Source organism: Myxocyprinus asiaticus, chromosome 22 (genome assembly GCF_019703515.2).
Source record: "Myxocyprinus asiaticus isolate MX2 ecotype Aquarium Trade chromosome 22, UBuf_Myxa_2, whole genome shotgun sequence".
Taxonomy (NCBI): domain Eukaryota; kingdom Metazoa; phylum Chordata; class Actinopteri; order Cypriniformes; family Catostomidae; genus Myxocyprinus; species Myxocyprinus asiaticus.
This window is the reverse complement of record NC_059365.1, coordinates 7,677,832-7,689,386: the sequence shown is the minus strand read 5'-3', so window position 1 is coordinate 7,689,386 and position 11,555 is coordinate 7,677,832. Positions and strand designations below refer to the sequence as shown.

Here is an 11,555-nt window from a genome sequence, read left to right as displayed (position 1 = left end):
ATTACACTTTCAAAACTAGTATAATTTGAAAAGGTGCATGATTGACTTTATATGTATAAAATGAACTTTAAGAGTAATAGTTCACCCAAAAATCCTGTCAATATATACTCACCCTCATGTCATTCCAAACCCCTATGACTTTTGTGAAAAACAAAAGGTGATGTTTTGCAGAATGTTCAATTTCGATCTGTTCTACAAACTAAACTGTCTTATGGATTCAGCAGACTTTTTTGTTTTGTTTTTGTTGTTGTTGTCTTTTTGGAGTTTGACCTTTCAGATTATACTTGTTTTGAGAAGGATCAGGGTGAGTAAATGTCATATTTAGATGAACAATGCCTTTAAGCCAAGGTAACATTTGTATTTTGAGGTAGCTCCCACTGGTGCATTGAAGTTTCAGCTGATAGTGTACAGTATTTACACTTATACTGCCACCTAATGGTTAGGCATTTCATTTGACTCAAAACAAACCAAACTGCATAATCAAGTAACAAAGATGATGCACATTCATCCATTTAAACATTTTGAAAATATTACTTTATACATGTTCAAAATATACTGGTTTGCTGAATGGGACACTGTGGCCTTATTGGGAATCTTCGCAGGGCTCTTGCATGCACATGACAAGGCTGTGTATGTGTGTAAATGGAGAGAAGGGATGTGTGGGTGGCATCTGTTTGGTTGTATAGGAATAATAAATTATGAGTGGCACTTAAGTACTGACTGCTATCTAATGCAGTAATGGTACATTCCTATTACATACTGCTGCTACCTAGCACTCAATTGTAATTTATAAAATCGAGGACAAATTCAATCACTACTATTTTAATATTGTTCAATGTACCGTAGTGGTCATATTGTACCTTCAGTATAGTCACAAGCCAGCCAATGTCTTTTCAGCAATGTCAAAGGTTTGAAACATGTGAAGAAGTCTATAAATCATAACTCAAAATTCAAACTTAATCCCAACCTTATATATATATGTATAAAAGGAGATCTGTAGACTTGTCAAAGAAATCTATCATACAGCATTTTCACAGAAAAATCGAATCATTTTCATTTTTGTTCTATATGCCTTAAATTATGAAAAAAATGCATTTACAGTACATCTTTAAAAAGACACTGCTGCTAATCTAAGGCAAAAACAGACACTCTGCAAAAAACCCTATTCTAAATCAGTATTTTTGTCATGTTTTCCAGTAAAAATATCTAAACGTCCTTAAAACAAGACAAATTTACTTGACAAGCAAAATGACATAAGATATTAAAGGAATAGTTCACCCAAAAATCAAAATTTGCTCATCATTTACTCACCCTCATGCCATCATATGTATGACTTACTCTCTTCTGCTGAACACAAAGATGTTTAGAAGAATATTTCAGCCCTGTAGGTCCTGACAATGCAAGTGAATGGGTACCAACATTCTGAAGTTCCAAAAGGACATAAAGGCAATCTATAAGACTCCAGTGACTAAATCCATATCTTCAGAAGCGATATGATAGGTGTGGGTGAGAAACAGATCAATGTCCTTTTTTTTTTACTATTATTCTCCACTTGCACTTTCTTCTTCATTTGTTTTTGCAAATTCGCATTCTTTGTGCATATCGCCACCTACTGGGCAGTGAGGGTAATTTATAGTAAAAAAGGACTTAAATATTGAAATGTTTCTCTCACACCTATCATATTGCTTCTGAAGATATGGATTTAACCACTGCAGTCTTCTGGATTTCTTTTATGCTGCCTTTATATGCATTTTGGAGCTTCAAAATTGTGGTACCCATTCACTTGCATTGTATGTACTTACAGAACTGAGATATTCTTCTAAAAATCTTTGTTTGTGTTCAGCTGAAGAAAGAAATTCATACACATCTGGGATGGCTTGAGGGTGAGTAAATGATTAGATAATTTTCATTTATGGGTGAACTATACCCAAGTCTTGTTTACACAGAAATCTAACAACATTTTTTGGTTTTACTATTTGCCAATGGGGTAAGAAAAATCAACTTAATACAAAGAAATAACAGGTTTATTTTTCATATCCCACTGGCAGATTGATTGTGTTAAAGTATAAAGTTCACACAAGTTTGTTAGACTTCTCTGAAAACAAGACAATCTAATGTCATTTTGTTTGTCAAATGAATATATCTTGTTTTTAGGATGTTTAGATATTTTTTACTGAAAAGCAAGAAAAAAAATACTGCTTTGGAAAACATTTTCATTTTGCAGTGCACACAAATGCACACACACTAGTCATAATGCATTATCTTTCAAAATATTAACTCAATTAGATATACAGTAATAATAAATATCAGCTGAATAAAAGCCCTATTATTCATGTAACAAAAGAGGGAAAGCCAGTGCAGCTTCTTCATTGTAGAAAAGTCAGTTAGTCCATATCAAATGGCTTATAACTAAGGCATATGATTGTGAATTTCCCATACATGTGATTCATATTGAAAACTGTTGAATCAGTGTTGTGACAGTTCAGGGATTGTAGTGATATCTGTTCATTTGGTTCTCATAGCAGCTACTGAAGGACAGTCTTGCTTATTTATTGGCTTTCATACATGAAACACACAAAACAAGATGATAACGCCTTTTTTGATAGCGCTTTCATTAAAAGCACTTGACCAAATCTTGACAGTCTCCCTGCACTTCGGATTTAGTTTTATACTGCAGCGTATGCCAAGGATGAACTTGGTTAATCGGATAACTAGCTTCATACAGACACTTCTGTAGTAGCTACATCAACATCCACCTCAACTGAAAGCAGGGGGTGAAACAAGAAATTGAAGGCAAACGCCAAGGCATTTCTAGCATTAACCCTCCAGTCCTGCTCGATCTTGACCTGTCTTCGTATTGGTACAAGTGGTGAGACGCATGTCTTGCAGTGTAGCGCTTTGAGCTCAAACACTGGCCATTTGCTGCCCAGTCTGCCTTCAAGTACTGTACTAAACTCCACCACACTGCCTGAGCTGAGTTCCAGCAAAACACCACGGAATTCGTTGCTAGCCCGCAGCACAATGTCTTTGGTTGCATCGTCGATATCTTGCCCTCCGTTTCGCCCCTTCTTCTCCTGCGGCATCCCCATAGTCACTTCAAACTTGTAGTGGTCGAAACGTTGTACATGGCACTTATGCTTTGCGAGTGTCTTGAGCTGGCATAATGGCTCCATGGGCCCCGGCAGGCTTGTGTCACAGGCAGGATACTCCTCTCCATAAAGACAGCGAGCCCAGTCCGCTATAAAGACCGGTAGGAGATTAATAACAGCTTGTGCGCCGTTCTCAATCTCAGTGACGCGAACATACTTAAACCGGCCCTCCCACGTAACGTGGTGACCCTCCAAGTGGCTGCAGAGGATCTGGGTGTGTGCCATGTTACGCTCCTTCCAGGCACGAGGGCCGCAGAGGTCGCTGTACTGGTGCCAAGTCAGAGTCGAGTTGTATACCTTCATTCCCTCTGAACGGTACACATAAAACCAGCTGAAAAGCACCAGGGCTGAAATCCAAACGAGGATCAACTTGACCACACTGCTACGCTGCAAAGAGCGCAACACCGCTAGTGGCGACACGCTAAAACGTGTCCACCAGCGCAGTAGGACAGGCAGCATGCAAACGCACACGGTTAAAGCCATTTTGGCCAGTTCCAGAGCAAGGAACCACTGCACCAATTGCACCAGCATTACAGCGGCAAGAGCCAGTGACAGCACGGGCAAAGCAAAGAAAAAAAGGAGGTAGCCCACAGCGGTGCGCATTAGTCCCAACGCTGTGGACTCTTGCAGTAGTGTGACGGCTAGCTCACACCAGATGAAGCATAATAAGTAAGGGAGCAGCACGCAGTAAGTGCCGCGTGTCCCACCTGCAGTGGCCATACGAGTACACAGGTATAGGAGGTAGAGATACAAAACACAAGGCACACCCATGTGCAGTACCAACAGGTCGCTAAGGTGTATGCTAAACCAAGAACCACCCACTATACGACCCATCCAGCCACCCAGCAAATGATTCATGAGCGTACAAATAGCAGAGGCAACTTGCACGAGCAGAGCGAGTTTGGCGTGTTGCTGCGCTGCTGGTCGCAAACTTAAGTAGCTGCTTACGGTGAAAAAAAACGCAACGGTAGCCAGTTCCGAACATGGCAGCCAGGATTCGTCTGCGAGAGGAAATGAAATTATTAAAAATAGCATAGAGAGGAGGAAATATAGGTATGGCTCCAGATGGTTCCAAGTGAAGTTAGACTCGGCCTGCTCGAGGTCAATGCTTGGCTCGAAATGAGCCAGCATGGATGTTAGTGCACGAAAGTTCTCCCAAGCCTTGCCGTTCTGGAAGACTCGGAGCGTACAGATGACCATCGACACAAAAGAAAGGTAGAATATGATGAGGGGAATGACAAGGACAAAGAACTCCAGGGTAAGATTGGAGATGATGAAGAAGAAGATAAGCGTATTGACGTGATGTGTGGGAATAAGGGCGCTAATCCACTGCATTCCTGCATGAGACGCCCAGTCAATCAACACCTCTTTCACTTCCAACACAGCATGAAGGGGAAACTTCAACACCTATGGATATGGAGAAATAATTTAGTTATCAGAAGAAACGATTTAGTAAGCTTACATTTATAGATATGCTAACAACACGAAAGCAGTCTCAAATTATAGGAAGCTGGTGAAAAACCTACCATATAATACCCTAGATTCGGGCAAAATTTGAGGCAGAATCACAAATATACTTAGCGGATAAGGCAATCCCAAAGTTCATTGTTAGCTCAAAAATGTTAACCTCCTCGTGGTCGCTATAATGTGGTTCTCGCTCTCGGTGGGGCGCGTGGGGAGTTGTGCATGAATGCCGTGGAGAATAGCATGAAGCCTCCACACGTGCTATGTCTCCGCGGTAACGCACTCAACAAGCCACGTGATAAGATGCGTGGATTGACTGTCTCAGACGCGGAGGCAACTGAGGTTCGTCCTCCGCCACCCGGATTGAGGCGAGTCACTAGACCACCACGAGGACCTAGAGCACATTGGGAATTGGGCATTCCAAATTGGGGAGAAAAAAGGGGAGAAAAAAATTAAAATAAAAAAAAGAAATATTAGCGAAAAATGTTCATCCAAGATGGCGGACCAACCCAAGGGAAATATCGTGCTGAAATAGTTCCATCAAATTAAAGATGTTATCTTCATCAAATACTTGTGCTTTGTATTTCATGGTCTCATTAAAATATCAACATATTAGCTACATTCTAACGTCCAAATAAACGTTAGCGTTAATAGACTTTTTGTTTTGCACACTTCATGTGAGGTGAGCTATTAAAGGATTATTCCAGTTTCAATACAAGCTCATTCAACAGCATTTATGGGACAATGTTGATTACCACAAAAGATTACTTCGACTCATCCCTCATTTTCTTTAAAAAAAAAAAAAAAAAGCACAAATCTGGCTAACTTACAATGGAAATGAATGGGGCCAATCCGTAAACGTAAAAGTATAGCCACAACATGTAAACAATATGTGTGTTAACATGATTTTAGTGTGATAATATTGCTTAATAACCTTTTCTGTGTAAAGTAATATCCAATTTTACAACTTTGTTGCCATGACGACATGATCACCGTAAACCCTAAAACCCTCAAACGACCGTAAAAACAAGGATATATACAACTTTACAGCTCAAATAATACACAAGTAAACAGAAAAAATAATGTAAATGCTTCTATAAAATTATAAGCTTCGCATTTCTGCCTTTAAACCCTCCAAAAATTGGTCCCATTCACTTCCATTGTAAGTGCCTCACTCACTATAACCTCAATTTGTGCTTTTTTTTTTTTTTAAAGAAAAGGAGGTACGAGTCAAAAGAAATTTTTGTGGTCAACACAATGCCACAAATGCTGTCAAATGAGCTTAACTTGTATCGATCCCGGAATATTCCTTTAACATGGCACAATTAAAGTGGCTTTTAGCAGTTGCTTCCTATGAAGAGCATCCCAAATCACTTATGAGATACCATTTTGGTTAGGATGCCGTATATGTAGACAGCCACCCAAGTGGGCAGTAGACAGTGAAGGCCAAACTATACTTCGGTTTTCTTGTGTACAGTACATGTAATGCAAATTACATCATCAGCACAGTACATGCAGATTGTTCGAGTGCAGTGCAGTTTTAATGTGATGACTGTACCAAAAAGTATCATAAAGCAGTCATAGTCTGCATTCGTCGAACACATCTGTATGGGCTCGCAGTCAGAGTATTCTTTGAAAGGCTAGAGCGTTTGACAATGCTTGACACGTAACGGAATGTGGAAAAATGAAGTATACCCTAGCCTTGAGTCAGCTCAGTAGGTTTTGAGACACAGCCATAGAAACAAAATTCTTAGAATATTCCAGGTTCAATACAAGTTTAGCTCAATCGACAGCATTTGTGGCGTAATAATGATTTCCACAAAAATACATTTTTACTTTCCCCTCATTTTCCGGGTATCGAACCCGGAATATTCCTTTAAGTAAAAATGTATTAAAAGTTCAAAATAAATGTACCACTTATTGATACAAATACTTTCCAATGAATAAAGAAAACCCCTGTTAATTGATTGATCCTTTGTACTTAATACCTTTTGATGCAAAGGCAGTTCGTCTGGGTTCTTCACTGGCTCTTCGTCATCATCGTCATCATCAAATGCAACTCCTTCCATGGCAATTGTTGGTGAGATACCCTGAGCATATTGCTTCGCATTCTCAACAAACTCCTCTAGATCTACGTAATCAGTCCCTGCAGAAGCATCAAAACAGGATTCAGGTTATTATATTCATAATTGTACATATACAGTACATATTAGAGTCTAAAAGAAAGACAACACAATCCCTTTTGCACTCACCATCTCTTGATACCAGACTCTCCAAAACTTTCCTTTGTTTTTGTGCTGGGCTGGAGAGAGGGCTGATGGGAGCGCCATCTAGAGAAGATACAGGAATATAAAACATTCAAGAGATATTTAAGACACTGTGGAGTGCACTCTCATTGTATGAAAGAAAGATATCTTTTCACGGAAGAAAGAAAGTCATACAGGTTTGGAACAACACGAGCATGAGTAAATGCACTCTTCTTGTTTTACCTGTCTCAGTGTTGAGATGGCTCATGTTTTCCAGTAGTTCAGAGGCAGTGATCTTTTTCTTCCTCTCTGGATTGAGTTTCCAGTACATGAGCAGAGCTGCTTTCCTGACGCTGCGTTCGAAACGAGATTCGCATGCCAGTGAACGCACTTCCTCTCTGTTTTCAGCTGTGATACCTGCCACATACACACAAATACACACACTAATCTTTTATAAAAATCAGTCTCAGTGCAAGTATAGAGAAAGGGATGTTATGATATATAGAATAAGAGTTTATAAAAACTATCTGCTTTACCTCTCCTCTCATGCAGGCAGCGTTGAAGAAGTTTCACTGCATCTTTTCTGCCATTCTTTGCTGCCTGGAGCAGCCATGTTACAGCGGTAACGCAATTCACCTCCTCGTCTTCTTGTTCAGCTAGTCTCAGGTAATACCTACCAATCTGTCCAGCAACAGAGGGTACGTTTTTTTAATTATTTTAAAATGTGAATAAGTCAGATTTGTTTGTTTGTCGAATCCAAACCTCTGTCTGTGCTTTGGCGTCTCCATTCTTAGCCCTCTTTTTAAGCTCGTCAATGCTCAGATTCTCTGGGATTTCACCTGGGAAATTAAAGGAGTCAAACCGATCAATCTCATACTCATAAGACTATTTACTCATATTATGACATTATCACAACAAATATGTTTGGTAAAGCAAACCAGGTTTGTACTAAGGTTGTGTTCACACTGCAAATTTTGCTCAGATTTGTTTTCCAAATTAGTTTATATTAGATTACGATAGACTGCCCACACCTTTCTCAAGTAGAAAGGCCAAATTTGATTTAAAGGGATAGTTCGCTCAAAATGAAAATTCTGTCATCATTTACTTACCCTCATGTTGTTCCAAACCCGTATAACTTTCTTTCTACCATGGATCTCAAAAGGAGATGTTAGCCAGACTGTTAGTCTCAGTCGACTGATTCTGCCTTACATCTCCTTTTGTGTTACATGGAAGAAAGTTATTTTAAGTCAGGTTAGTCATTTTTGGATTAACTCACTTTAAGACAATTTAAAGCATATAAACGCTCTTCTAAGATCTCAGCTGTACTGTATTTTTTATGTGTGTGTGTGTAATAAGAGATCTAAACTAAATATCCACAATGACTTATCATTTAGGAACTTGGGGAATACCAGTGTGGGTGTATGTGTGACATATGACTTTCCTTGCCCGGGTAAAATAATCACTGACACTTCACATAGTAACTAGACTAAGTGTCTATGTTTAGATTTTGGATCAACACTGGCATGTGCAACTGTGTTGGTTAAAGTTGATATAGTCTGTACCCTGTGGAGAAGATGATGATTGTCCTGGAAAGCCAGCATGGGAACTACTGGCTGCGTTCAGCTGTGAGCGACCTGTTGAAAGGGAGGGGCTAGGTCTTGATAAAGAGGAGGACATTGGATGAATGGCGTGTCCAGATGCAGAGAGAACTGTAGGGACAGGAGAAGCTTGGGACAATAATGGAGACTCAAGATGAGAAGCATCCATTTCTAAACAAGGAACAAATAAAACAAATTAAAAAAAAAAATGGAAGTTACCCTACATTGCTGAAATAGAATAAACAAATAGACGTCATCATATTTTATTTATTTTCTTTTGAAATGTCCTACTTTTTTCTGCTAAAACTTCCACATTTATTGTAAAAAAATAAAATAAAAAAATTTATAAGGGAAACTGAATATTTTAGGTTTATATTTTATAGTATAAATATGCATAATAGTTTATAATCTAAGTAAAGTTTATTGTCTTCTGAGTCACCTTTTTGCCTTCACTAGTTTACTCGAAGCAGCCCTGCTGTGTTACATATGAAGTTTTATTTTCCATGTAGTTTCTCAATTCATATTAAAGCTGCATGCATAATTGTAAATTAATTAGCAAAATGATATTTAAAATGTAGTTTTAGATGGAGTATAGCATTGTCATCTATATAACTTATATAAAATATAAGTTCAATACAATGCATATGTTACATAAAATGTACCATTGTAACAATATTTACATAATACAGATTATAGTAACTTTAGCTGCTGTTACTACAGTAATTCTCTGTTGCCACTGTCATCTAAAAAATAAATTACATAAAGACTCTACATAACCAGGTCTGACATTGTTTGAAGAAGATCCCTTATTAATTTACTATAGATTGTACAGAAGTAACAATGACAGTATGATGTTTCATGGAAACTGTATTATGGGAACTATTGCTACATGGGTAAATGTTTGTTAGGGGTGTATTTCTGCACCAGAGTCACCTTCACCACTGACCGAATGGCAAAAGAGAAAGTAAAGTTAAACACAAACAAACGCACATTAAATGATTTAAATAACGTCAAACACTGATTAACAAGCATTGGCGAAGAAATACAAAACCAATAACAAAATCACAATAATCTCGGCACGCTCAAAGCGACACAGATATGAAGCTACGACTTGTCCCCACTCACCGACTTATACAGTAAATTAAATTCTTCCGTTTTGTTTTTCTTACCTGAGTTCATTCATTACTTCATAATGAGTGAGTATATCAAAGCTATCAGCAGACACTGTTACTTCAGCCTGTTTTGACACCCGATACACTGTAACTAAAGTATGTGACGTTCCAGTGATGTGCAGACAGCTGACCGCGGCCCGTCCAGATGCTGCTGCTGTCTGACTGGACAACAATGTTGACATTGTCACAAAACTTCCTGTTGCAGCCTCTTTTGAATTTCATATTAAAAGCCAGTAAAATAAAATAAAATAAAATAAAATTAAATTAAATTAAATTAAATTAAAAATAAACAAATAAAGAAATAACAAGTTGTGTGAATTAACTTCTGCTAACTGTTCCATAATATTATTGCATGTTAAATAATAATAATAATAATAATAATAATAATAATTTCATTTGTATTATTGAGGAGCTGAATAAACGTTGTATACTGTTTTAAGCATTTTATTATTATTATTATTATTATTATTATTATTATTATTATTATTATTATTTATTGTTACAAAATAGAATCAATAACATTGGGGACATACGGACATTACAATATACAGTCAAATACAGTACATTATATAACATTACTGTAACAACAACTCTAATATTTAGGAATCAGAATTCAATTTTTCTTTATGACGGTCTTGAGAATATATGTTTTTAATACCTTGGTATTCAGGGGTCTACAGTTTTTCTCAAATGAGGCAACAAGGGACTTTACATCAACAGAAAACAATCTAAAATTAGGTTTGGAATATATTAATCTAGCTTTATGAAATTTACCCAGAAGACAAAGCAACATTAAAGTGCAATCAAGATTAATATCATTTGATCGAATATCACACTTTTTATTTGCAGTGAGCTATTGATTTTCATATATTTTGACAAATTCTGCCTATGTGAAAAATCTTCTAGTAATTACTGTAATGCAATTCTGCTAAGTAAATATTGACTTTTTTACTGTGCGTTATGAAGTGATTTCTTCATGTTTTGAAGAAATATTTCTTCATGTATGGTTAACAATATAGCTTTAGTAATGTGAATTCAATTTACCTGAGAGAAAGAAAAAAAAAGGCTTTAAAAAAAAATGTCTTTTGAAAGAACAGAGCTGAAACCTAACAGATTTCAAATACAGTCTCACTGGTTGAAATATAGGTTATTTATGATACAAGAAAATTATACTACTATACTGCTACGCAGAATGAAGAACATTTTGAAATTTGACAGCTATAATAAAAGAAATGGAAATTATATAAGCAATAGCCTCACATACATTTACTGTACAGAGTTCTCATACACATATCTACAAACCTGGGATAGCCATAAGAAGATGGTATTGTATGTTACATAAATTGTCTGTAAATAAGCATTTTTATTATGTATATGTTTATCAACAAACACTGTATTGTATGTGAGATCGTTGTCATATGGATTTAATTAGACGGCTGGTAACACTGTACAATAAGGTTCTATTTGTAAACATTACTTAATGGTATCATGAACTAAAAAGGAACAATATACTGTTTTTTGTTTTTGTTTGTTTTTTTTTTTTTGTTTTTTTTACAGCATTTATTCATCTTTGTTAATGTTACTTAATAAAACTACAATTGTTCATTGTTAATTCATATTGGTTCATAGTTAACTAAAGTTATCATATACAACTTTTGATTTTGAACATGTATTACTATATGTTGAAATTAACATTAATCAAGAATAATAAATGCAGTAAAAGTATTGTTCATTGTTAGTTCACGTTAACTAATGTTTTTTAACTTGTGAGTGTTTACAGAAAGTCAAAGGATAAACCATTTCATGCTGAACAACTTTTTGTGGGTAAATGCTGCGTGATCTTTTATTGTATGACAATCTTGGTTGACAAAGTCAAATCAAACCTAAACCAAGTCTATACTCAAATGTAGTGGCTCATTGCTGCTA

At 36.8% G+C, this 11,555-nt stretch overlaps 1 protein-coding gene across 2 annotated transcripts; it reads right to left on the bottom strand.

The window, feature by feature from the left end:
* Positions 1-806: 806 nt before the first annotated feature.
* On the bottom strand, positions 807-9,777 carry LOC127413361 (wolframin-like). Of its 2 annotated transcripts, none has more exons than XM_051650457.1 (8): positions 9,627-9,777; positions 8,422-8,628; positions 7,622-7,698; positions 7,396-7,540; positions 7,103-7,276; positions 6,866-6,943; positions 6,602-6,759; positions 807-4,556 (listed from the first exon to the last, which is right to left on the bottom strand). In XM_051650457.1, the coding sequence occupies exons 1-8, from the start codon at positions 9,634-9,636 to the stop codon at positions 2,718-2,720; spliced, it is 2,688 nt and encodes an 895-aa protein (XP_051506417.1). In that variant the 5' UTR covers positions 9,637-9,777; the 3' UTR covers positions 807-2,717. The 2 variants fall into 2 exon arrangements, with proteins under 2 accessions (XP_051506417.1, XP_051506418.1); XM_051650458.1 differs by having other exon boundaries at positions 8,422-8,568.
* Between the last annotated feature and the right edge of the window lie 1,778 nt (positions 9,778-11,555).